The sequence below is a fragment of the Oncorhynchus kisutch genome, linkage group LG4 (genome assembly GCF_002021735.2).
Source record: "Oncorhynchus kisutch isolate 150728-3 linkage group LG4, Okis_V2, whole genome shotgun sequence".
Classification (NCBI taxonomy): Eukaryota; Metazoa; Chordata; class Actinopteri; order Salmoniformes; family Salmonidae; genus Oncorhynchus; species Oncorhynchus kisutch.
In genome coordinates this window covers 63,476,515-63,503,337 of record NC_034177.2, presented here as the reverse complement: position 1 = coordinate 63,503,337, position 26,823 = coordinate 63,476,515, and the positions used below count along the sequence as shown (strand labels likewise).

General features: G+C 44.1%; 3 protein-coding genes across 4 annotated transcripts in view; 1 reads left to right on the top strand and 2 right to left on the bottom strand.

Moving 5' to 3' along the window:
- LOC109889820 (tetratricopeptide repeat protein 7A) overlaps window positions 1-12,963 on the bottom strand; it is a 44,288-nt gene extending 31,325 nt beyond the window's left edge. Inside the window, exons 1-13 of one of the 2 annotated variants that reach the window (XM_020481555.2) lie at window positions 12,758-12,963; window positions 10,255-10,418; window positions 8,340-8,508; window positions 5,772-5,902; window positions 5,500-5,624; window positions 5,097-5,175; window positions 4,729-4,898; window positions 3,712-3,775; window positions 3,404-3,541; window positions 2,745-2,828; window positions 2,074-2,178; window positions 489-606; window positions 69-126 (exon numbers count right to left, since the gene is read on the bottom strand). In XM_020481555.2, the coding sequence (XP_020337144.1) occupies window positions 69-126; window positions 489-606; window positions 2,074-2,178; window positions 2,745-2,828; window positions 3,404-3,541; window positions 3,712-3,775; window positions 4,729-4,898; window positions 5,097-5,175; window positions 5,500-5,624; window positions 5,772-5,902; window positions 8,340-8,508; window positions 10,255-10,418; window positions 12,758-12,890 (1,538 nt within the window). In that variant the 5' untranslated portion in view covers window positions 12,891-12,963. The remainder of the gene's footprint in view (window positions 1-68; window positions 127-488; window positions 607-2,073; window positions 2,179-2,744; window positions 2,829-3,403; window positions 3,542-3,711; window positions 3,776-4,728; window positions 4,899-5,096; window positions 5,176-5,499; window positions 5,625-5,771; window positions 5,903-8,339; window positions 8,509-10,254; window positions 10,419-12,757) is intronic. The other variant, XM_020481556.2, reaches the window with a different exon arrangement.
- A 1,418-nt stretch (window positions 12,964-14,381) lies between these two features.
- Window positions 14,382-17,522, top strand: mcfd2 (multiple coagulation factor deficiency 2, ER cargo receptor complex subunit). The gene is made up of 4 exons (XM_020481557.2): window positions 14,382-14,505; window positions 14,989-15,172; window positions 15,437-15,596; window positions 15,723-17,522. Exons 2-4 carry the CDS (start codon window positions 15,006-15,008, stop codon window positions 15,852-15,854), a joined length of 459 nt encoding a protein of 152 aa, XP_020337146.1. The 5' UTR covers window positions 14,382-14,505; window positions 14,989-15,005; the 3' UTR covers window positions 15,855-17,522.
- An 884-nt stretch (window positions 17,523-18,406) lies between these two features.
- prop1 (PROP paired-like homeobox 1) lies at window positions 18,407-24,764 on the bottom strand. The gene is made up of 3 exons (XM_020479930.2): window positions 22,088-24,764; window positions 21,130-21,353; window positions 18,407-19,163 (listed from the first exon to the last, which is right to left on the bottom strand). Exons 1-3 carry the CDS (start codon window positions 22,224-22,226, stop codon window positions 18,765-18,767), a joined length of 762 nt encoding a protein of 253 aa, XP_020335519.1. The 5' UTR covers window positions 22,227-24,764; the 3' UTR covers window positions 18,407-18,764.
- Window positions 24,765-26,823: the final 2,059 nt, after the last annotated feature.

The following is a 26,823-nucleotide window of genomic DNA, read 5'->3' as shown; positions in this document are numbered from 1 at the left end:
TACAGAAACAAACACACAGGTTAAGACCAACCTAGACCGACAGAGAGAGGTTGGCAGTTGGTACATACTTTTGCAGATTTTGCAGCGCTCGTCTGTTGAACCCATCCCGCTGAGCTTTCAGAGTGGCTGGAGAGAGATTAGGTACAGAGGGACAAATCCATTAGTGGAAAACAAGACATTTTAGTGGACATTTTCTAATAGTAGATTATAATGAGGTTCGTGGTATTTTTTTCTGCACAGTTCTACTGTCTTTTGCACCATTGACTGTTCGTGAGTAACACCTCAGATTCATCCATACACAGTTTACCTCTGGATTAGTTACGGCAAAGAGTGATGGGGAATTAGGAAGGGAAACGATGGATCGTCAGGACAAGTGAGTTCAGTGGGTTCCGTAAAGTGCCGTTTCCTCACTGTATCTGGACAAGGGACTCCGTTTGTTACAGGAAACCTATCCTGCCTCGACAGCAGCTCGCAGTGATGTCTCTTACCGTCAGAGGCCTGCAGACTGCAGCACAGCCCCACAGCCAGGTACGCACGGGGCAGAAACTCTGCAGCCTCCTCTCCCATGGACACCACACTTTGAGACAGGGCCTCTGCCTCCTCCAGCTATCACACACGCAGAGATAACAGTCAGACGCAGTATAGGTGTCTAGAAGTACAGTATCTAGTCTGCTGAAGTACTTACTATGGAACCAACTGTGAGCTCAAGGGTTTAAAGGCGTGTTCAGTTTGTCTTGTTTAGTGAGCTTTTCTATTCGTATAGCATAGAGAGTTCGTATCCGAAGGCCTGTATGGTAGGCAGAATGACATCGAGGGAAGAATGACATTGAATAGTGTTAAAAGGCAGTGTATGGTTAGTGTGAGGAGGACTCTGTAGATTCAGGTAAAGAACAGCGCACTATAGAGTTGAGAGAGAAAAATGATGTATTTACCTGATTTGTTTGATATTAACAAATAGCAATTCATGCTTAACAAATGAGTCCCCCCTCAAACAGCGCCAGGCTGCAGTCAGAGTGTGGCTGAGCAGAGCTGAGCTGATCCCTCTCTTTCTAGCTCTCCTCTCCCTGCTCTTCATCCTCCTCGTCTCTCGCGATCCCTCTCTTTCTAGCTCTCCTCTCCCTCCTCTTCATCCTCCTCGTCTCTCGCGATCCCTCTCTTTCTAGCTCTCCTCCCCCTGCTCTTCATCCTCCTCCTCTCTCGCGATCCCTCTCTTTCTAGCTCTCCTCTCCCTGCTCTTCATCCTCCTCCTCTCTCGCGATCCCTCTCTTTCTCGGAATACGGATGCTATCAACAAAGTTCCATGAAACATTTTAGAAAACGGTTCAGTGCCATTATCCTGAGCTTCTGAAAGGTATTGAAAACAGGGGTGTGAAATCATTTTGAACCCTGTCTCTTTGTGGAACAAATTACAATAATACTTGTTAAACAAAATCTCTTTCTCCGAGCAAAAATAATGATAGTATAAAGGTGCAACATTTCCCAAAATGATTTATTTTATACAGTCTTTGCTCGTCTTTATCGAGGGTGCCAATCATTTTGGACCCCACTGTATGTATGTATGTATATATATATATATATATATATATATATATATATATTGGTCACTCCACTCCAACCAACTAGGAGTCAAAAGTCCTCGAATCACTCCCAAAAGTCCCAGACTCCCAGACTTTCCAGTGCAAATGTGTTTCCATGGTCGGTTATTGGGTCCAGATGTATTGTCATTCGTTGCTCTGTGGTCCCACAGTGTCCTATTGTGATTACGGCTGTAAGCGCCTTAGTCATGATCTCTAGCTCCTCTGTTGTACTGACAGATGTGCCATGCCGTCACGCGTCTCCTAATCCTACACCAACCGCCCCTCTCCCCCCCTCCTGGATCAACGGGACAGCCAGCACTGGGCTGGCTACCACAGTGGAGGGGTGGGTAGGGCGTTGTTAGTGTGGAATAATGGGTGCAGCTATTCTGGATGGTGACAGACTTCCTGTATGGATGGTATGCATGGTATGTTGTGTACATGTATCGTGAAATAGAAAGAGTGCGTGTGTGTGTGTGTGTGTGTGTGTGTCATTCACCCAGTGCAGCTGGCCGATGCAGACTTTGGCAGCCAACATGGGCAGTGAGGGGTCCTCGGCTCTCATCCTGGCACACTCCTTGAGCACAGACACGGCGCCCACACCCTGTAAAACACAGACACACACACACTCACATATTCATGCTTACACACACACACACTCTCATACTGTAGTCAGGTGATATAACAGGAGTATAGATCACACACACATTTACTATCCATATAGAGTAACACAGATACGGACTCATATAGGCCATTCATCAATGCACTACAAACACTATCACACACAAGGCTGGCCCTAAAAAGAAGCGGATCTCTGCAGAGATCCCCCCATCCTTATAGGGAACAGCCTATTTCCAGAGCTCTCCATTGATCTCCAGAGTCGCCTGTCCTGCAGGCAGCCAGGCAAAGGAGAAGATCAATCCTCCTGTTTCACTCAGATTCCAGAACTTTCTATCTGTGTCACACTACTCATCATCGCCCAATGAGCGCTCGCTCAGTCAGCGCTATCGCACACGCAACCTCACAGCAACATTTAGAGGATGAGTGAGCCTATACGATTGCGAGCAGGTAGTGGTGCCAGTAGGATAGAAAGTGTGTGTGTGCGTATGTGCGTATGTCTGTGCATGTGAATGGTGGGGAATGTGTGAAAAGATACGACGATAAGCTCACCTTCCCACACGCCATGAGTGACAAGCCCAACTGGTGCCAGAGGTGGAACTCCTTAAACGAGAACTTCATGGCCCGCTCCAGGCACTGGAGAACACATACATACGTGCAGGCACACAAGACACGCACGCACACACACGCATTTCAGCTCGCAGGGCAGACGTATCAACACACGTTGTTGAAGAAGAGTGAGGTTGAAGGTTGAGGGCTTGAGGTTAAGTTAAAGAGCTCTAACTAGCAAGCTCCACACTGTGACACCTATGAGAGGGAGGAAGTTAGCCAGGCAGACAGACATAGCCAGCGTCTATTGTTAGCTAGCCTAGTGGCGCCCTGCATGGCCCCACACGTGAGAGGGTTCACCTGTTTGCCAGTGCTCACTCTCATTCACCTGGAGTAAAATGGCTGCCAACCTGAATGCAAATAGAGAGAAGACTGGGTAAGCCAGAGAGACAGAGAATAAGAGAGAGAGAGAGGGGGGAGAAAGACAGAAAAGGATACAGAGAAAGAGAGAGCACAAAACCCTGCTTGAAAGTATATGACACAACAGGGGGCATTACAAAGTTGTCAGGCAAGGGCTTTCCCTTCACACAGTGTAGAGCTAATTCTGTTGAAGTATCTCCTATCCTCCCTTTAGCCTCCAGTGTTTTTCGAGGCAGGCTCACCTCAGACAGCATGGCATACTGCCCCCTCCTGGCCATGCCGATGCTCAGCAGGTCGTAGACAGAGGTGGCGTCCTGCAGACTGGTCTCCTGCGCCTCCTTATGGTCGGGCGCTCGGCTGATGACTGCATCTCCGCTGGCCTATAGGGGGAAGAGTACAGATTCAGGATCAGATTCAACACAAGTCTGTTGCAATAGTAGGCCTATGAAGTGCCTTTAATCTGCTAGGGTCCTTTCCTTTACCTGATTTGACGGGACCAGTGAAAGCTAGCCTTACACCTGTCAAAGCCTTTTTAAAATCAATGTCTCACCATGGATTCTGTGATGAGCAGCAGGAGGACTGCCTCCTCGACCACGTCCTGGGGACAGAAGACACTGCGAGGAGACACAGGAAATAGGAGCAGGAAGTGACGAGTAACGCAACAGCCCCATTCCGTTGGCTAGATCACGGGGAGTGTCCTGTTTCCACTTCACCTGCTGGTGGTGTAACACAACCCTCTGACCACCCCTACAGTATCACAGCACGCCGCTCTCTCGGGTGTCTCTCACCCGCACGTGCACAAAATGTGTAAGCACGCGTGTCCACGTTTGCCCCCTTCCTTGGTCCCTCTCTTTTTTTCTCTGGCACCTTCCCCATTCCTCCCACCAATCAGTTGAACCATCTCACTCTCTCTCTCTCCTTCGATCTTGACTGCTCTCTGGCTGATCCCCTGACGTACCGACTAAAGATACAATTACAAGACACTATCAGGGCACTTCTAAAGGAGGAACCCGTGACAACGAATCGGGCATACAACAACAGCAACCTTATTTCCCAGAGTGCATTCCCCATTCCTGCTCTTGTGCTCTCACTCACACACGTTGTTTGGGGCGCAGCATTCGATATCCTCTGAGGATGGCGCATACCAATAAGATCTTATATGAGATCCGCTGGAACAGCCAAAGGTAAGTCCCTGACAAAGCCTCTAAAAACTCCACACAGGAAACACGAGTCCACAGAGTTCCGAGCCAATTGGAGTCAGACTGTGGTGAGATCAAGTCATGTTCCACGTGTGGGTTTTGTATGACCGGAATGGTGGACTGGGCCTCTAGGAAGGTCTGTCTTGTCGAAGCTCTGGGACTATTTAAGGTTCAACGGTTCAAGCAGGGTCACACACATCTCCCTGTATGGGAGTGTGAGCTGATCTCTCAAGCCAGTGGTGAAGCTAAATGATTGAGCAATATCAGCGGAATACTGCAATTACACATGAACAGAAAAGCAGGGGGGGGCGAGAGACAGAGGGAAAGAAAGAGAGGAAGGAAAAGAAGAAGAGAGGAGAGCTACAGACCTGTCAGTACTGTAGCGCTGAGGTGGTTTGGAGGAGGGGTAGATGGCGTCCTTCGGCCCGGCGTTCCCTTCTCTCTGCAGCCAGGCAGAGGGTGGGAGGGACATGGGGGCCCAGTAGCTGTCCTCACTCACCGAGCTCAGCAACACCTCAGCCAGCTTCCGCGCTGCAGCCTATGAGGCACATTAATTAAACATGCCATACAGCGCCCGGAAAATATAACTAGGGCACAACTAGGGCCAGGACTGTTTCCTGACTAAGTCAAGTCGCGTTGTCAGGAAAACCTCCAGGCCGTAAAGGTAAAATACATATACCGGTAGACAGCCAGTGATTCGTCCTGCTAACTAGGTGACAATGTGAGCCCTCCTCACCTTCCTGAAGCTCTGGGAGCCTCGAGACTCCACCACCCCGAGGACCCTACGCAGCTGGTGGGCTCCCTGGGCCAGGTGACTGACAGACAGACAAAACAGACAGAGACATGCAGACAGACAAAACAGACGGACAGACAGACAGGGTGTTCAGTGCCTAGGGCCTTGTTGGTCAGTGCCAGCAGCATAGCATGCTGCTCCATCTACGTATCAATGAGTGGCGCACCGGAGCTCAATCCCGCCACTACAAACAATGACTCTGTCCTATCTGAGGTGCAATACTGAAACCTACTGGTCAAAAACAAAAGTGCCACTTGCTGTGGCTGAAATCACAATGCACTGCTCCAGACAGGAAGAGAGCGAAGCTTCCACCACCTTTGACTGCTCTACCGGACCATTTACTCACCCCCTATGTAGCAGACACAGGTACGCACTCTGTAGCGCCGCCTGCTGGAAGAAGCCCAGGTCAATGTCCAGTGGTGGAGGGGCCAAACTGGCCTTACCTACTTTAGAACTAGAGGTGACCACCATCTGCCAACACAGTAACAACTTCAGTTGGTAAACACATACACCAAGTGGTTTTGTGCCGCTTTTGTATCATGAAATAACATGTATTATCTGCATTGGGGGTAAAAAAAACACACAAAAAAACTAGCAAAAACACACAGACACACGCACCTTATCGAGCTCTTGCAGGTAAACGAGAGCTGTGTCACAGGCCCTCAGGTAACAGGACAGGCATTCCTCCTCTCGCTCAGACAGACGGACACGGGAGGCAGCTGACACTGCCTGGTGGTCCAGGGACAGACCTGAGAGAGAGAGAGAGAGAGAGAGAGAGAGAAAGGGGAGAGAGAAATACAGAGAGATACAGAGGGATAAAGAAAGAAAGAAAGACATTTGACACAGAAAACAAATAGCACTGTTGCTTGTAGGAAGACGCCGGCTTGTTTTCTATGGATAATGTGTCATTTCGAGACAATGAGTGTATGGGAGGATGAGCTTGGGACAGATGGCCGGAGGGGGAATATGGTTATTAGTATAAATAAATAGAGTGAGACGAGACCTCCAGGATTGCAGGGAGGACACGACCAGACAACAGCCTTAATCAAATAAGGAGCAGCTGCCAATAGACAAGACCTCATCTAACAAATATTCCTATCTCATAACATTAACAAAACAATATAATGGAAACCTTGGAAGGAGGTTGAGAAACTATGCAATGTCAAGCCCTGTACATAGCTGAGTGATCCCCATCAGATCTTCTCTTTAAGCATATTGGCTTGACTCTAGTACTATTCTACTAACATTACTTATAGTCCATTATGGTTTATTCAATGATAGACGTCAACAAGGCTGCTTCATGAAATCTTCCCTTCAATCTAAGCAGCAGACACTGTGATGACGTTAACATGTCTACGGCCAGGAAGCTATGACTGGTTTGAATGTAATGCATCTCATGATGATGATGTGACGCTTCTCAAACACAATTATCCAGACATGGACCAGCAGTGTGTTGTGTGTGACAATGGACAACGCCCTCTGTTTCAGTGTGTGTGTGTGTGTGTGTGTGTGTGTGTGTGTGTGTGTGTGTGTGTGTGTGTGTGTGTGTGTGTGTGTGTGTGTGTGTGTGTGTGTGTGTGTGTGTGTGCGTGCGTGTGTGTGTGCGTGTTCATGTGGAAACTCTGCCTAACAGAACTCATAGTTCCAGTCCAACTATATATAGATGGTTCCCTAGAGACATCTTTACTGCATTACTTGGACTCAAATCTGAGTCAGTTCCCATTTGATTTGTAATCACTTCCAAGAGAAGTCTTAAACCAGGAAGTGATTTGAAGAACGAACAGACACAAAGACACACACACATAACAATACCTTTGGCAAGTGAATCAACGCATAGCAATCTGTCAAGTCAAATATCCTCCCTCATGTAAATGAACACATGGCCAACGCTTCCTTTCTTTCACAGCCTAAAGGAGAAAACTCACCAGACCGATTGTCGGCCTGTACGGTAGGGGGCCGTTCATTTGCCATTCATTCGCTTGCTGGCGGTTCGGTCTGTTATAGGGTCCTCCTGCCGGCACTCTGTTCAGAGGTGCTAAGTACTCTCGGCCGGTAGACACTCGACAATCTTACTGGTCTGTTCGTGCCTTTGGAGTAAAGATTTCACTACATTCATATCAACATACCTGAGATTACTGATCTCTCTAATCAAGCAAAGGTTTTCCAGGCATATTTCAGTCTCATGATTGTATTCAGACATCCTAGAGAGGGCGACTTCTAAAACCATACATGGTTATAGTCATCACAGGCCTATAATAACTCCTACCATGGGGATTAGGAAATAGATCATTAAGTACATTTATGCACATTGCTGTTCAACTTGAGTGTTTTTCAGGGAAACGTGCTAGTCTGCACTCTTTGGCTGTCTCTTTGTCTAAATCGTGGGAGAGAGAGTAATGCCAGTATGCAAATCATATTTGAGATCCATGTAATCATTACACAGTACAGACGGAGACTAAAACCAGATACCTGATTGAAATAATCATCATTTGTAGCTCTGGGCTTGTAATTATAAAGCGTTTCATAGTAGGTGTGGTGATCTAGGATCAGTTTTGCTATGTAGATTATAATGAATGGACAGAGGGGGGACCTGATCCTAGATCAGCACTCCTACTCAGATACTTTATGAAAATAGGCCCTGGTCCTTCCTTTAGTTTGTGCATTGAGTGTTCATGGATGGGCAACTGGCAGCCTGCAGGCCGCACAATTTTGAAGGCCCTTGGATCAATTGGCTGACAGCCGTGGTATATCAGACCGTATACCACGGGTATGACAAAACATTTACTCTTACTGATCTAATTTAAGCTGGTAACCAGCTTATAATAGCAATAAGGCACCTCAGGGTGTGGTATATGGCCAATATACCATGGCTAAGGGCTGTATCCAGGCACTCCGCGTTGCGTCGTGCTTAAGAACAGCCCTTAGCTGTGGTATATTGGCCATATACCACACCCCCTTGGGCATTACTGCTTAAGTAATAATGATGAGTTCAGCTTTTTTGTGGCCCCCACCCCCATCAAAGTTGCACATCCCTGATATAGGTCATATTCAGGTCAACATTTCAGGTAACAACAGAATGTTTAGTCTGTCTTCTAAAAAATTTCCATAACTAAATACCACACAGGTTAAACATTATGTTTTCCATATATCATACCACCCAGTATTTGCTTATGAAAGGATTGGTACCTTTGATGACAAAGGCCTCTGCGAGCAGACGCAGGTGGTAGACGGGCTGCTCGTCCCCCGTCAGCTCGTCTATGCCCACCCTTGCACACATGCCCTGGGCGTCACGGTAATGACCCTGGACATAGTGTATTTTGGCCATCAGGAGAAGAGCCTCGTTCAGGTGCCTGGGCTGTGTGGGGACATACAGAGAGAGAGACACAACACGAAGGCTGTTACGAGAGGCTAAGTGAAGGGTAACACAGAGAAAACAGGTACATACTGTATACAATGCATTTGGAAAATATTCAGAACCCTTCCCTTTTCCCACATTTGTTACATTACAGCCTTATTCTAAAATTGATTTTAAAAAATTATAATAATCCTTCTACAACCAATACCCTATAATGACAAAGCAAAAACTGTTTTTTAGTTTTTTTTGGTCATTTATAAAAGATACAAATTAGAAATACCTTATTTACATAAGTATTCAGACCTTTTGCTATGAGACTCGAAATTGAGCTCAAGTGCATCCTGTTTCAATTGATCATCTTTACCTGTGGTAAATTCAATTGATTGGACATGATTTGGAAAGGTACACACCTGTCTATATAAGATCCCACAGTTGACAGTAAATGTCAGAGCAAAAATCAAGCCATGAGGTCGAAGGAATTGTCCCTAGTGCTCCGAGAGAGGATTGTGTCGAGGCACAGATCTGGGGAAGGGTACCGTAAACATTTCAATAGCATTGAAGGTCCCCAAGGACACAGTGGCCGCCATCATTCTTAAATTAAAGAAGTTTGGAACCACCAAGACTCTTCCTAGAACTGGCTGCCTGGCCAAACGGAGCAATCAGGGAAGAAGGGCCTTGGTCAGGGAGGTGACCAAGAACCCGATGGTCACTCTGACAGAGCTCCAGAGTTCCTCTGTGGCGATGGGAGAACTGTCCAGAAGGACAACAATCTCTGCAGAACTCCACCAATCAGGCCTTTATGGTTCAGTGGCAAGATGGAATCCACTCCTCAGTAAAAGGCACATGACAGCCTGCTTGGAGTTTGTCAAAAGGCACCTAAAAGACCGTCAGACCATGAGAAACAATATTCTCTGGTCTGAAGAAACCAACATTGAACTCTTTGGCTTGAATGCCAAGTGTCACGTATGGAGGAAACCTGGCACCATCCCTACGGTGAAGAATGATGGTGGCAGCATCATTCTGTGGGGATGTTTTCAGTGACAGGGACTGGGAGACTAGTCAGGATCAAGAGAAAGATGAACGAAGCAAAGTATAGCGAGATCCTTGATGAAAACCTGCTCCAGAGCGCTAAGGACCTCAGACTGGTGCCAAGTTTCACCTTCCAACAGGACAATGACCCTAAGCCCACAGCCAAAACAAAGAAAGGAGTGGCTTTGGAACAAGTCTTTGAATGTCCTTGATTGGCCCAGCCAGAGTCCGATCGAACATCTCTGGAGAAACCTGAAAACAGCTGTGCAGCATCACTCCCCACCCAATTTGACAGAGGTTGAGAGGATCTGCAGAGTCCCCAAATACAGGTGTGCCAAGCTTGTAGCGTCATACCCAAGAAGACACAAGGCTGTAAACGCTGACAAATGTGCTTCAATAAAGTACTGAGTAAAGGGTCTGAATACTTATGTAAATGTAATATTTCAGTATTTCTAAAAACCTGTTTACGCTTTGTCATTATGGGCTATTGTGTGTAAATTGATGAGGAAAAAACAATATAATCCATTTTAGAATAAGGCTGTAACGTAACAAAATGTGGAAAAAGGCAAGGAGTCTGAATACTTTCCGAATGCACTGTATAAAGGATAGACTGATTGGAAACATGGTGAAACATGTTAACGTGATAGAAAGCTAAGTAGAATAGGAGGAAGTAAGATGTAGAGGGAGGTGACACAGAGGGGAGATGCTCAGACTGACCCCCAGGAGCCCCCTGCTCAGGATGGAGTTGAGGTAGCCCTTTGACCGGGACAGTTTGGGCTGGTTGATGTCCGTCAAAGGTGTAGCATTGCGTAACAGCCTCAGGTTGTCCTGCAGACACTCCTCCAGCAGGGCCTCTGCCAATAACAGCGTCCCGTAGTCATCTGGAGGAGGGCACAGGGAAATAGGACAGAATTCAGTGTAGTTAAAGGGGTTGGTGGGCTGAGCGCAGAGTGGGAGTCCAGGGTCAGGGATCAGCTGCTTTGGGACACAAAATAAACCCAGCCCAATCCATCATAGCATAATTTCCCACAAGCCCCCGAGAGAAGGGAGAAAAAAACACCAGGGGAGCCTAAAACTGAAGTCACTGGATGGCAATACAAGTCACTTGCAAACACTCCTCTCCCGTCTCTGGTGGTGTGTTCTGACGCCAAGTCTGTGACTGGAGTATATGTCCTGGCATCTCTGACACACAGTAGCACCCCATGCTTATGAGACTGGCCCAGTCAAGGTTTGTCACTTGAAAGGGATGATAGGGGCTGGAGAATGTTTAATGTGATGTACAGGGTTGGGGATGAACTGATTACATGTAAAACAGTTACATATAATCTGATTACAAAAAACGGTACCTGTAATCAGTTACGTTACCAGCAAACATATTGTAATGAGATTATAGATACTTTTGAAAAAAAATCATGATTACTTCTTGGATTACTTTTAAATGCACAAATTATGTTTGTGAAAAAATACATTGACACCTTTCTGTTTTCTCAATGACATTCAATTCAGCATTGAAAAAAGGCAACCTGTGCGAACCTGACCACAAGTCAGAGACCACTATGATGACACACCAAATATGTTTGATGGATAATTTTTGTCTTCTAATGCCTCTTAATGGGAAAGTAATCCAAAAGTAACGGAACGTTATCAGATTACATTACTGTGAAAAGTGATGTTACTGATTACAATTTTGGACAGGTAACTAGCAACAGATTACATTTAGAAAGTAACCTACCCAAACCTCGTGATGTACAGTATTTATTTTGTATTTGTATTTAAACTTTATTTAACTAGGCAAGTCAGTTAAGAACAAATTCTTATTTTCAATGACGGTCTACTAAATTAAGAATATGTGGTCATAATGCATAAAACAAATAATTCTGCTCTCTAAAACATGAACTACAATCCAGCAGCAACGTGGAATGTTCATGTGGTGGATAAATTCTCCAGGAGAATAACATATCCTCTACACAGCATCTGAATAAAGCTACATTATCTTCAGCACACTGTTCTGATCTCAAAACGTCCTGGTCAGAGACTGATCGTGATTTCACCCTTGTCTTGAATTGCAACTTGTAGTCGGCGCCGACAGATAGGGCAGCTCTGCTTCCAGCTCCTAAGCAACTTTGCAGTATTTTTTTTGTGTGTGTGTTATTTCTTACATTTATTAGCCCAGATTTTTGGTGGGGCCATCACTAGCCACCTTCCACCCGGTTACGCAACCCTGCACTTTAGAGGCTGCTGCCATATACACTGGCCACTTTAATAATGGAACACTAGTCACTTTAAAAATATGTAAATTATGTTTACACACTGCTTTACTCATTTCATATGTATATACTATATTCTATTATACTGTATTTTAGTCAATGCCACTCCGACATTGCTCGTCCTAATATTTATATATTTCTAAATTCCATTATTTTACTTTTAGATTTGTGTGTATTGTTGGAGCTAGGAACACAAGCATTTTGCTTTCTTTTTTTTTAACAACTAGGGACAGTGTTGTTACAAAATCAAAAAGGGCAAAACTATGGGCAAACTGTCAACATCAAGACAGACTTTAACAGAAGACCAGCTAGGGATGACTTGAATTCTACACACTCTGGCACAACACATTTAGCAGTTCTGTACACCTGCAGGCATGGTGAAAACAGTCTCAGGTGGGCAGTGGGAGTTCCATCTGGCTGATCAAATGACATCAAATGACAAGATTTGGTCATTAACACAATAACAGTGACACGCAGCAAGGTCGTGAGCCATGTCACCTTACCCCATGTTTACTTTAACGACATGAGGTGAGTAGCTACATTTGGCTACCCACTTCAGACTGAGTACACAGTAGATTTGAATATATAGACTGCACTCCTGGTGAATGTGCTTGAGTGGTGTGTTATAATACATGGAAAATAATTTTTAAAAATTAACAAATGACAGTGATAGTGACAATCAGTTAATACATTTTCACTACAATATGTTCTGTGTTTTAAACATTGTCCATTGAGAGGTGTAAGGTGATTATGTAGTTGTTCGAATTGTAAGCTACTGCAGTTTGGGCATACCTAAAGCTGTTCGTTTTCATTGTTTGTAGAGTAAGCGCTTACTTGCAGAGTACAAAGTCCAACTCATGCGGAACTATTGCCATCCCTGTCTGGACATGTGACAAAAACTTAGTCAGGAAAAAGAAACCTATACCAGAATCCAACAGGTAGTTATCACTCACCGTCTTCGTGAAATCTGGCGGCCACGAGTTGCTCTACGATAGTGGGTATCTTGTCCCACTGGCACTCTGCTCTGTAGCGGTCGATCTCAGCTTCCAGACGGTATTGCGAGAAAGAGACCCTATTGGATGCCATGCCCGCTCTAGATCCCGATCTGTCTCGGTGAACGTACTCCCCTGATACCCGGGGAGTAACTGCGGACTGGCAAACAAATCATGAATAAAGTGTAATGCCATCTATGAGCATGTGCGGCTGCCCGAACGTCCCTCCTCATTAACATTTTGGGTGGACATGTCAAAATATTATGTAATCATCATTTATTCTTAAATACCAATCAGTCAATGTGGACTAGCACACACAATGAAAAAAGCAATGCTGTTAACGAGTTGTATACCAACTCAGAGGCTACTGTAGGACAGGTGCTTCAGTTTGAGGATGAGATTGGGAGATTTGTGTGTACTTTTGCAGATTCAGATTAGTTTATTTTTCATAATAACAATTTAATGAAGTAGTTTATGATTGCTTTATAGCTAGTCAACATATAATAACTCCTTGTAGTCGACTCTACCCTATTACGCTTGTATTTAGTTTGCATACACTAGGTCTACACACCTAAACTATTTTAGGGGAAAAATCCATTCTTGTAGAATTTTTTTCTTTTCTTTACCCTACATTGTAATACGGTAGAAGCAACACATTAGCTAGCCTATAGGCTGCTGAAAACGTTTTGCTTTGAAGTGCCTTTTGCCCTAGATAACCGTCCTAGATTTCCCTTCAAAAGCTTTCCCCAACTAGATCAATTCCTGGGATTAGCGCTAATAGCCCACTAGAGTGCAGAGGGTATAGATACAACAGTAAAGTTCAAACTGTGGATCTAAGAGACACACAGGTGGCAAGTTATTATTCCGGATTTTTACCGCAGTGTATGTCCAATCCCTCAATAAATCCTAAATAGGCTACTGTATTTAAAAGGTCAATTGTCAACTATTTTCATTGCCCGACTTTCAGGTTTTGTGGCTCAAGGTAGCTAGGCCCACACCTGCCATATGGTCTGCTCAGACAATTCATCATTGTATGGTAACGCGTGACTATGAGGGTCTCAGCTGTTGAAAAACCATTGGCAAAGAATGTAACACTTTACATGTTACAAACTGAATACAAAAATGTATACATATAATTGGCGAGTGCCTTTATTAGAGAGAAAGTGGTGGGGCAAACAATTATCTGAATGACCATTTGTCAAGAATACAATACATTATTTAATAGACCTTGACATGATGGTAGAACACATTTTTGCTGGCAGTTTCCCAGGACGGCTGCTAAATCGGTCTTTCACAAAAACATTGGAAAACGACAGCTCGAAACACTTGACCCGCTACACAGCAAACTAATGTTTAGGTCAGGATAAGTTTCTATTGCTAATCCACCCTCAAATTTTCGGAAAATAGATTTGGTGGCTTAATTTTCCCTATGAAAGGTTGATATTTGCTTGTCAAATGTGTTTACTTAACAAATTCAACGAAATACCCAGTGAACAACTACATTCACATTCCTGTTTTGCACAGGTGTCTGGGTTTGGCTACCTCACGCCTTCAAATCTCTGACGCAAAATGCCGATATCCAATCAGAATTTAGCTGTCGTGTCCGTGAGTTGAAAGGTGACTACGGCTCACAGTAATGCCCAAAAAGGTTGAAGAAAATACATGTAGTTAATTTACAAGCGAACTATTCCAAGTCTGTTTGTCAACTGGTGAGTATGCATTTTAATCATTCATATCGCTGCAGATCCATTACGGTGTGCTTGTTATCACCATATGAATGATCTTGCTAAACTAGCTGATGTTCTTAAACCAACTAAGTGCAAGTATTATTAACTTTAGCCAGCCATGTGTCTATCAACAACATCACTAGCTAGATTGTATTCTGAACTGTACATATAATAACATATCACTGAAAACAATGAAGATATTATTGCCTGAAAATAATTCAATTCCATTTGATCAATCTTCTGATTCTTCTGCCATGTATGTGTTTCCAAAAGTTAACATATGGGCTCATAGATGGATCACCTATTTCTAGTGAAAGCTCTTGCCATTCAGTGACGAGCGACACTGGCTGTTCTGTGCCTTCACCTTGCTTGCAACCATTGTTCATATTATTCAGCTTTGATTAACTTTGTTGTTAAAATGATGTCCCTTGCTCACGCTCTCTGTCTGTGTCTGTATCTGTGTAGTTACTGTACAGCCCAGAATGGTGTTAAGAGTAAGTAGCAAGAGGAGTGTGGTGTGGGGCTGGCTACTCCTGGTCTCCTGCTTTCTGCTGTCTGTTCGTTCACATGAGCAGGCAGCCCACGAACACCCACCGGAGAGTCACCGTCCTAACATGCACCTGGACAAGAACATGGTCCATGACAGAGAGTGAGTAAAGGGTTATGTTCATTAGGATCCTCTGCTCTTTAATGCTTTGCAACAGAAGAAGTACAGATAGATAGATAGATAGAACTCCTATCTATCTATCTATCTATCTATCTATCTATCTATCTATCTATCTATCTATCTATCTATCTATCTATCTATCTATCTATCTAAATAGTTTGCTCTATTCCAAGCTTTACCGATCATTTGGCAGACAGTGTGTGCATGGTTAATGCACTGAGCAGTGTCTCTCCTATGTCCTCTAAGACACATCATGGAGCATCTGGAAGGTGTGATTGACAAGCCGGAGTCGGATATGTCGCCGCAGGAGCTGCAGTTGCACTACTTTAAGATGCACGACTATGATGGCAACAACTTACTGGATGGGCTGGAGTTGGCCACAGCCATCACCCATGTGCACAAAGAGGTATGTGTGAAAGGAAAAACATAATGTAAAAAATATATATATATTATCAGCCAATGATGCCACATACTGTATGTACTTTATTCATCTACACACTCGTGCACTTCCATGTTTCCACATTTTCTGTAGGAAAAAGGAGAGGATAGCCAGCCTATGAAAGAAGAGGACCTCACAAGCCTTATAGATGACGTTCTGAGGGACAATGACAAAAACAACGACGGGTACATAGACTACGCCGAGTTTGCCAGGTCCCTGGAGTAGAGGAGAGACGGTGCCTAACTATTGGGGTCTGGCTCCGTGCACTGCACACCACCACACCACTTTCTCCACCACACCACGTTAATTTACCTGAGCCGGTGTGCATGTCTCACGCTCTCTGTGGGGCTATCACTATCCTTCATCTGTCCAGACAGCATCTATACCAGAGGTGGGCAAACGTCTTGGCTTGAGGGCTACATTGGGATTTTTCGAAAATCAACGGAGGGTCGCACAGATTTTGTTTTGACCAATTTTGTTGTTTGTCAAAACCTATTTGCGGGTCAGAAAAAGGGCAGTCATTTGAAACTATTTAGGTCCGTTATCATTCCTACATACTTTCTATCTGGTTTCAGACGTTCAAGTGTGACCTGCACTTTTTAAGCCCTGTCCCCCAAAACAAAATAAAAGGGTTTTACTCAAAACTCCTGTGGGCCAGATTGAAAGGTTTGCCCAGCCCTGATATATACAGTAGATTATTCAATTATTACTTTAATTATTAAACTGCCAATTGTGTCTACTGTATGCTAGCAACTAAACTAGTTCAGTCATTTTAGAATGAAATTCTTGAGCAGGTATTCACCTAAGCGCTGCTTTGCTGTATAAAATCCAGGGTTATGGACCAAAGGTTTTGATATTTATGCATCCAATCAAGTTAGGCCATTCATGACAACTGCCTGTGGTCCTTAACTTTAAGAGTGGCCTTTACTACTACTGCACCATTCTTGTACTATTTACTTATAGTGGGAATGTTACAGCCCGGATGCAGTATACTGTACCACAGAGTATGTGGGAGTGTGGGAATGGCAAAGCAGGTTTGGAGGATTTGTCTGACGCTCAGAAACGAGCCATGAACAGGGCTGCTTTCAGTTGGAACAAAATGGAAGACTGTGTTTAGAAACGGAGGCGGTAATACCTGGGCTAAGTCCTACTGCTCGTTCTTGTTTTCAAAAACGCTTTCTCCCATTTGTTTGAACCGAATGTGACTCAGGTAACATAAAAGCCACACTTGGTACGGGTTTGGTTCTGGTCAGACACAGTCAATCACAAATCATTTTTCTGCTGATCCACACGTACTTTACATCCCTTACATAGACTCTTACCCACCAACCTGAACGCACAATTCCGCTTACAGCAGGGCTGATACTTGAGATGAACAAAATCTGAATTTTAATACAGAACATGTGTTGTGCAGCGCATTGTGATTTCTTCATCACTGGATTCACTTTGACTTATAGCACAGTGAGACCTCTGGGTGACAGCAATACTGAAGGGTTAACTTAATTGTACAGATGTGCTATAAGTAGAATGCAGGGTTATGTTGCTATAAATGCCATTGAAGTAATGATGTTACATTATGTGTCGTTAGACCACACTTGATTCTTTCCAAATGAGCTCCATTGCTGTCAAACAGTTACAGATCATTAGGTTACCAGGTCTTTATGCTATAAGGTCCAGGTCTATATTCAACCCATTTATAATACTTCCAAATGAATACTGAAACTTTATTTGTTACAAAAGAGTTCTAATTTCATCATTCAGTGACGGTTGTTCGATGAATACAGGTTACTTGAATAGAAATGTGTTATTAAAATCTATAAAATTACAAGAGTAGTAGACACATGCAACTGTGTTGTCTTTGCAATATGCTGCAATAAACAAATATATATATGACTGTCTTCTCTGATGTTTTATGTTGAATATGTCTCAAAGTGGCATTCGCATACTGCAGCCTTCTTGAGTACATGTTAGTGCAGATCTGTCTGAGGTGTAGGTTATGATAATAGACTTCCAGTAATTGCGCTAACGCTAGTTAGCATCTTCCTTTAAGTCAAAACTGTAACTCGGCCACTCAACAACATACTCTGTCTTCTTGGTAAGCAACTCCGGTGTAGATTTGGCCTTGTGTATTAGGTTATTGTCCCTCTGAAAGGGGAATGCACCTTATTGTCTGGAAAGCAGAATGAACCAGATTTCCATCTAGGATTTGGCCTGTGCTTAGCTCCATTCCATACATATTTTTATCCTGTAAAACTCCCCAGTCCTTAATGATTACAAGCATACCCATAACATGATGCAGCCACCACTATACTTGAAAATATGGAGAGTGGTACTCAGTAATGTATGGTATTGGATTTGCCCCAAACATAACCATTTGTATTCAGGACAAAGAGTCCATGTGACTTGTTAAGCACATTCTTACTCCTGAACTTATTTAGGCTTGCCATAACAGCGGTTGAATGCTTATTGACTCAAAACATTTCAGCTTTTCATTTTGAACAAATTTGTCAGAATATTTAAAAACATAATTCCACTATGACATGGGGTCGTGTGTGTAGGCCAGTGACAAAAACATATCTATAAATACATTTTAAATTCACACAATTTGAAAAAGTCAAGGGGTGTGAATACTTTCTGAAGGCACTTGTACGAAATGGATGACATTGTATACAATTGTGGGGACCCGTTTTGACTTGTGAACGCTACTTTCAAATCTACTGGCTGAAATGATACAAAACCTTTCTAGCATCAATTTAACATTTAAACAAACAAATCACTCCCAATACACACTACTTTATTTACTGTGAAAATACAAAAAGGCATTAGAAAGATGTATAGTGTATTTCAGACAATCTATATGGATAATTCAAGACTACCCACGAATGTCTTTCTCTCAGTTAGGCTACCCTGAACTTTCAAGAAAACATGCAATGTCAGGTATTCAATGGGAGAAGGAGTTTAGTCATTCTCACTATTCTCTAAATTCTTCCTGTTCTTTAGTTACTAGCTATCACTGTATAGATACAAAAAACTGTATTTTGTCATCTAATCTAAGGTGCAATGAATAACTGTTAGTTCTTCGAGACACAGCCTATAAGAGCTTGTCTACTTCCCGACGTAGAAGTTATTCTTTCTTTAGTTCCAGTGAGAGCCAGGGTCTAGAGCAGGCATGGAGGTCAGGGAGAACACAGGTGTGGCCAGGTTGCTGGGTGGGGCTCCAATGTTCCGTAGTGGGCTGTACCACTCCTCGTGCTGGCGGGGGGGTTGTGGCTCTGGTGGGACTGTGGGGCAGGAACACTGGCTGGCTGAGCCTGGGTGGTGGGAGTGGGAGTAACCACCTGAGGGCAGCATAGAAGGGAACCGGGGGATATGGTGAGCCAGGGAGTGAGGGTAGTACTGACGGGTCAACCCTGTGGACTGAACACACATGCTGCCCAACAGTGCCCCGTGCCCTGGCATCATGGCCATTGGCAAGAGCTTCTGAGACGCACGCTCCTGCCTGCGGTATTTGGCACGGCGATTTTGGAACCATACCTGTGAAATACAATAAAAAATGAACTTAACTGGGTTGAATTTGAGATTTAACCATTTTATAGGACAATGGATAGTAAGTACAGTGGGGCAAAAAAGTATTTAGTCAGCCACCAATTGTGCAAGTTCTCCCACTTCAAAAGATGAGAGAGGCCTGTAATTTTCATCATATGTACACTTAAACTATGACAGACAAAATGAGAAAGAAAATCCAGAAAATCACATTGTAGGATTTTTAATGAATTTATTAGCAAATTGTGGTGGAAAATAAGTATTTGGTCAATAACAAAAGTTTATTTCAATACTTTGTTATATACCCTTTGTTGGCAATGACAGAGGTCAAACGTTTTATGTAAGTCTTCACAAGGTTTTCACACACTGTTGCTGGTATTTTCAACTCCCTCCAAAGATTTTCTATGGGGTTGAGATCTGGAGACTGGCTAGGCCACTCCAGGACCTTGAAATGCTTCTTACAAAGCCACTCCTTCGTTGCCCGGGCAGTGTGTTTGGGATCATTGTCATGCTGAAAGACCCAGCCACGTTTCATCTTCAACGCCCTTGCTGATGGAAGGAGGTTTTCACTCAAAATCTCACAATACATGGCCCCATTCATTCTTTCCTTTACACGGATCAGTCGTCCTGGTCCCTTTGCAGAAAAACAGCCCCAAAGCATGATGTTTCCACCCCCATGCTTCACAGTAGGTATGGTGTTCTTTGGATGCAACTCAGCATTCTTTGTCCTCCAAACACGACGAGTTACCTGTATTAATGGCACCTGTTTGAACTTGTTATCAGTATAAAAGACACCTGTCCACAACCTCAAACAGTCACATTCCGAACTCCACTATGGCCAAGACCAAAGAGCTGTCAAAGCAAAAATCCCAGAACCACACGGGGGGACCTAGTGAATGAACTGCAGAGAGCTGGGACCAAAGTAACAAAGCCTACCATCAGTAACACACTACGCCGCCAGGGACTCAAATCCTGCAGTGCCAGACGTGTCCCCCTGCTTAAGCCAGTACATGTTCAGGCCCGTCTGAAGTTTGCTAGAGAGCATTTGGATGATCCAGAAGAAGATTGGGAGAATGTTATATGGTCAGATGAAACCAAAATATAACTTTTTGGTAAAAACTCAACTCGTCGTGTTTGGAGGACAAAGAATGCTGAGTTGCATCGAAAGAACACCATACCTATTGTGAAGCATGGGGGTGGAAACATCATGCTTTGGGACTGTTTTTCTGCAAAGGGACCAGGACGATTGATCCGTGTAAAGGAAAGAATGAATGGGGCCATGTATCGTGAGATTTTGAGTGAAAACCTCCTTCCATCAGCAAGGGCATTGAAGATGAAACGTGGCTGGGTCTTTCAGCATGACAATGATCCCAAACACACCGCCCGGGCAACGAAGGAGTGGCTTCATAAGAAGCATTTCAAGGTCCTGGAGTGGCCTAGCCAGTCTCCAGATCCATAGAAAATCTTTGGAGGGAGTTGAAAGTCCTGGTTGCCCAGCAACAGCCCCAAAACATCACTGCTCTAGAGGAGATCTGCATGAAGGAATGGGCCAAAATACCAGCAACAGTGTGTGAAAACCTTGTGAAGACTTACAGAAATTGTTTGACCTCTGTCATTGCCAACAAAGGGTATATAACAAAGTATTGAGATAAACTTTTGTTATTGACCAAATGCTTATTTTCCACCATAATTTGAAAATAAATAAAAAATCCTACAATGTGATTTTCTGGATTTTTCTTTCTCATTTTGTCTGTCATAGTTGAAGTGTACCTATGATGAAAATGACAGACCTCTCTCATCTTTTCAAGTGGGAGAACTTGCACAATTAGTGGCTGACTAAATACTTTTTTGCCCCACTGTATGTCATGGCCTTTCCTTTGTAAATGAAAACTGTTTGAGTTAGACATCGCAATTATGAAATCCCGGTGTACGGATAAATAGGCCCAAGCCCACTGACCTGTATGCGTGCCTCATTGAGTTTGGTGAGCCGCGCTAGTTCCTCACGGCAGTAGATGTCGGGGTAGTGGTTCTGTCCAAACGCCATCTCCAGCTGGTCCAGCTGCTTGTGACTGAAGGTGGTGCGATGGCGCCTGCGCGCTGGGGATGGATAGGCTCTCCCACGCCTGCTGAGGCCTAGGGCCATACTGTCAAATGGGCCTTTTCTGGCTGGGCTGCCCACATCTGTAGGCGGGATAAGAATAGGTTGAGTGGGTGAGGACTTTGAATTGAACAGTAAAATTGTGGCTGAGTTTCTTGATTATACTCTAGTTCACCTTTCATGAGGTAGGCTGGCCAGGCCTATAAACCTACTTGTGTTTCACGTTCACCACATAGGAAGTCGCCCAAATTTGTAAGGACACATTTCACTGATGAATGTCCTTTTAAAAAAAAAAATAGGGATTACATGACTTTATCTTTCCCCATCAACCTCGAGCAACCTAATAGCCACGAGGCTTTGCTGACCAAATTCAATCTCGTGAGAAAGAGATACCAGAGACATGGGGATTTGTCCGAGATTAAGTTAACAATAGCTAACAGTGACTAATTTGTCAAATTGGTTGACATAGTTGACTGGCTGTTCACATTACGCTGGATGGCAAACAGACATAAGGAACAGGGAACTGGCCAAAATAGTATTTTATATTTGACATTTTTGTTTGTTATTCTTTCAATCATTTTCCTCAAAGTCTAGAAATATAAAGGACTTACATTTTTCTGTCCATTTTCATATAAAATATTTGAATGAAAACAATTGGCTAATACTGCAACATTAACTCATGATATTTACACTTAAATCATGCAGATATAAATTAAAGGCCTATAACCATGTATAATTAGTTATTAATAACGTAACTTCAGAATACAATTTTGACTGATACAATAGAATTTTGACAGAAAATAGCATTTGGACTAACCTGCGCTGGAGCTGACGATGGTAATATCAGAGTACATCTCTGCACGCTGCTGCTGACTCTTGACACCATCCACGGGTGACTTAACCTGGGCCATCTTCACAGGTGTGGTCTGTGATGCTACAGTCAGGAACGCTAGCATACATTGAGCTACCTGTTGCTTTTCCCACCGTGTCTAGCCGTGACATCACATGCCATTCCCACCCACCTCTACATTTACCTGGCTATGGCTTTCCTCAAGTATCTTCTCAGGTCACAAAAGGTCATGGGCTACAAGATTTACTCAAGGCAGACCGAAAGTGACAAAGTGCTCACTGAGTCACAAGAATTAAAGCATTATGCTTATCTATGGGATTGATTCCATTGAAAATGATGTTCATAGAAAATGTATATCCTGTATTCTAATTTATCATGTTTATTCTTGATATGAAATCAAACATAATACCATAATCTACCTTGGATTTAAAAAAGGATGTGTGCATTCATTCACTTCTTTACAATATTACTGAAGGGCAAGTAGGACATGTAAAACAAACTGAGTGACATTTGCTGAGTGAAATTGCAATGGTGCCTATGTCCACTAGGTGGCAACACAACCTTTACCGTCTGACCATGAGCGTGTGCTAGGGAGACTGCTCTTTGGTACAGATTCGTCTCCCTCCCCAGCACACTCTCCTGTCCTCTCTCATCCTGACTTATTAGGCTGTAGGTAAAAAATTACAGTTTCATAGCTACGTCTCTGTCTTTCTTTCAACATGTTATCTCAAATGACCCTACTCCCTTCCGTTCGTTTTATTTGGTTCAACTCAAATGTTTTCTCATGGGAATTGAGCTGGTATGACAGTGTTGGCAGTCATTCCCATGATGCTAAACTCGGCGCAGGCCAGTGCAGAAGAATGGCCTTTTCACATGAGTGGACACTGGGCAGAGTCCCAAATATACCCAAGTCATGACATGAGAGCATGTAGGCCGATTCAGCAACTTTTAGTGGGCAAGCAATGTCAATTTATACTCAGTGAAAGAAATGATACTTTACTACTATATGGTATGGGCCATCACAGGAGCTGTACAGGTGTGTCTGTGTGTACATGTACAAGAGAGTCTTCAAGTAGCACATCCCCATTTAACCTGCTTGTTTAATGGTGTCATCATTGGACATTTGATCTCACCTCCATGTGACGTAGTCATCCTCGTCAAAGCACTTATTAATAAGCGTCAGAAGCATAACATCTGAGGAGGCGACATGTAAGGGTGTAGTAGGGACTAGGGATTGTTTGTATTCCCAGAAAAAAAGGGTAACACTTCATAGCCTGCAGGAATAATGCATTATGCTGCAGTTATAATGCATTGTACAACTTGCAATAAGCATGCATGACCCCCTGTGAGGTTTTATACACTGCTCATGATACCTGGATTATGAAACCCACTGAATACCTGATCAGCTTTCGCATGGAAAAGCTCTTGTTGAATTGCCCCCAAAAAGACATGTTACAATGAATAAACTTCAAGATCTTGTCTTGACAATGTCCCTTTCCTTGTTCAAATGTCTCTTTATGTAAAAAGGCCTAATTTGATTCCTTGTGATATATTGTCTCTGAGGACATAATGATGCCTGCACCTCCTCTCACCATCATGTCTGTCTGTGCTCTACAGATCCCACATTGATCTTTCCTGTTCCCAACCACTGGCCTTAACAAATGACTCAATTTGCCTATGTATCCGCCAGCCCACCTGTCCGTCAATCCGTCTGTCTCTCAATCTCTCTCTCTCGCAGTGCATGCTGGGAGTTTTTGGAGTTTGAATGTTTGGTGTGGAAGGCTCTGTCCTAACTAACTTTCTTGATTCTGTCCTTGGTCTTTTCTTTCAATTGTATTTTCTGTGGTGGAGGGTTAATGCACTATTTGTTTTAGCGGTATGCACAGGTTTTTTCAAAGTTAGGGTGGAAGAGGATAGAGTTAGTTTCCTGGGGTTTGGAAGGTGTGGTGTGTGCGATGGCTTCTCAATCTAGCGCAGAGGAGATGCTGTCGTTACGACATGGATTCAGGTGTGTTCCTGAGAATGGAGTTAAAGTGGAGGAGGTTCTGCTTGCAGTCAGTGAACAGGTAGGAGCTGAATTTATACATTCCGCTTCTAGAATGAACAAAGCTGTGGTTGTGTTCATGCAAAGAGCAAATTTGGTTGGTAGGCTAATTGCTAGTGGAATATTTGTACGGGGTGTGTTGGTGCCAATTTCACCTCTTTCTACCCCTTCGACAAGGGTGGTGGTTGCAAATTTGCCTCCGTTTATTACAGATGATCCCAATCAGGAAAGAGCTGAGTCGTTTTGGTAAGTTTGCTAGCGGTTTTCGTGTCGGCAGGTTTTCAGACAGATGCCGTTAAGTATGTTGTTTCATTCCGGAGGCAAGTGTTTGTGTTTCTGAATAACAATGAGCAACAGCTAAATGCACATTTTAAAGGGAAGCATGGGGAGGGCTCTACGTAGGGCTCTACGCAGGGTTTGCTAGCACAGATAGTCTACAGTGTTTTGAGTGTGAGGATTTGGGGCATAAGAGCTTTGCGTGCCCACATAAAGGCCGTAGACAAGGTGAGGGCACAAGCGCCAGTGGGAGAAATCGAGGTCAATGTGCAGGGGGCAGTGAGATGCAGACAGCAGAGGCTGGGCCTAGTCATGTCAGGGATGGTGGTGTAGATGAGGCTGGGCCTGTTCACGGGGCAGCAGGGTAGCCTAGTGGTTAGAACGTTGGACTAGTAACCGGAAGGTTACATGTTCAAACCCCCGAGCTGACAAGGTACAAATCTGTTGTTTTGCCCATGAACAGGCAATTAACCCACTGTTCCTAGGCCGTCATTGAAAATAAGAATTTGTTCTTAACTGACTTGCCTGGTTAAATAAATACATGTAAAAAAGAGATGGTGGGGTAGCTGAGGCTGGGCCTAGTCATGCTATGGATGGTGGTATAGATGAGGCTGGGCCTAGTCATGCTATGGATGGTGGCGTAGATGAAGGCTGGGTCTAGTCAGGTTATGCTAGTGGATGAGGAGAGTATAGTGGGGAAGTGTAAGAGACTAGGGGGAGGAGGAGGGAAAGGAAAAAGGGTGTGGTCAAGTGGAAAAGGGTGTGGTCAAAGGCACCAAGGAACATCACAAGCCTGGTGCTTGGGGGGAAGGGGCCAGAGAGGAAGGGCAGGTGGTCAGGATGGGAGATGGAGATGAGGAGGAAAGTGAGTCTGAGAAAGAGGACGATGAGGAGTTATTGTTTTCAGACTCCTCTTCAATGGGTCCGGAGCTGACAGCCAGTCAAGCAGAAGGGTCAAAGTACACGTTGAGGGAACTGACAAGGTTCCTGAATGAGACCGAGGGGAAAAAAGTTCATCTTGAGTTTGTAAGATCAGCACAACATGCTATGAAAAATGAGGGGCATGGAGTCCTCTCACCCAGGAAACAGTTTAGGTTGAGGAAGTGGGTCACAACAGTGCGAAAGGGTCGACCTTCAGACTTTGTTTAGATGTATAGTTTCTTTCTGGCACTGGGGCTTTTTGAGCTTTGCTATTGGTCTCTTTCTTTGCTGGCTTTTCTCCCACTTCTTATGGAGACTCTTTGGGTAGGCTCGCTTCATATAAATGGTGCCAGAGATGTGGGAAAGAGGAGTATGTTGGGTGAATATGTAAAACAAGAAAAAGTACAGGTGTTGTTTCTGCAGGAGACGCATAGTGATGTGTTGAGTGAAGTCGATTGGGGGCTCTGGTGGAAAGGGGCAAGTGTGTTGAGCCATGGGACAAATTGTAGTGCAGGGGTGGCAGTCCTTTTTGTACTGGGTCTGTCTGTAAGAATTTGCTTCTCAAAGGAAGTGTGTAGGGGTAGGCTGCTTGTTGTAAAAGCAGAAATTAACAACATGTGTTTGTCTTTATAAATGTGTATGCACCTAGCACAGTGAGAGAGAGGGGAGTTCTATTTGGGTGTCTTAGACAGGAACTCTCACATGTAGCGCCTGAGGAGACGCTGGTGGTCGGCGGGGACTGGAACTGAACAATGGATTTTACGAAAGACAAACGGGGAAGAGCCTCATTCAGTGTCAGTGTTAAGGGACATCATTAATCAGTTCGACCTAGTGGATGTTTGGAGAACTAAACATCCCAACACAAGACAGTACACATGGGTGAAGGTTTTTGGGGCTAGGGTGAGTGCAGCCCGACTTGATCGGTTTAACAGCCCGACTTAATCGGAGCAATAGGCTGTTGGGCGCTACCATTCTCCCGGTGAGTTTTTCAGATCACCACATAACCATGGCTCGGCTGTCTATTTCACCAGGGCCCCGGCAGGCATCCTATTGGAAGTTTAATGTAAAGCTCTTACAAGATGCCACTTTTTGCTCAGGTTTCCAGACCTTTTGGGAAAGGTGGGGGCAGCGAAGAGAGGAGTATGAGTCTCTGAGTCAATGGTGGGATGTGGGGAAAGTCCAAATTCGGCTTTTCTGTCAACATTATACAGCGCTCTCATCCTCAGAGGCTAGGAGAATATTGGGAGAACTAGAGTGTTGTATTAGTGAGATGGAGGTAGAGATTGTAGTGCAAGGCAATGTAGGTCTTCAGGCTAATTTAGCTGAATTACATAGGGACCTGGGTAGTTTTTTTCCAGGTTAAAGCAAAGGGAGCACTTGTAAGAGCTAGGTTCTCCACGCTCAAGGAGATGGATGCTCCCAGCTCCTTCTTCTTTGGTTTGGAAAGACAGAGCGGTGAAGC

Bases quoted from the DNA above. Each gene is read 5' to 3' on its own strand.
- mcfd2 (XM_020481557.2), top strand. From the start codon at position 15,006: ATGGTGTTAAGAGTAAGTAGCAAGAGGAGTGTGGTGTGGGGCTGGCTA. The intron at 15,173-15,436 runs GTGAGTAAAGGG...ATGTCCTCTAAG, and splicing joins AACATGGTCCATGACAGAGA to ACACATCATGGAGCATCTGG. The intron at 15,597-15,722 runs GTATGTGTGAAA...CATTTTCTGTAG, and splicing joins TCACCCATGTGCACAAAGAG to GAAAAAGGAGAGGATAGCCA.
- prop1 (XM_020479930.2), bottom strand. From the start codon at position 22,226: ATGCTAGCGTTCCTGACTGTAGCATCACAGACCACACCTGTGAAGATG. The intron at 21,354-22,087 runs GTTAGTCCAAAT...TCCCGCCTACAG, and splicing joins CATCGTCAGCTCCAGCGCAG to ATGTGGGCAGCCCAGCCAGA. The intron at 19,164-21,129 runs GTCAGTGGGCTT...TGTATTTCACAG, and splicing joins TCAATGAGGCACGCATACAG to GTATGGTTCCAAAATCGCCG.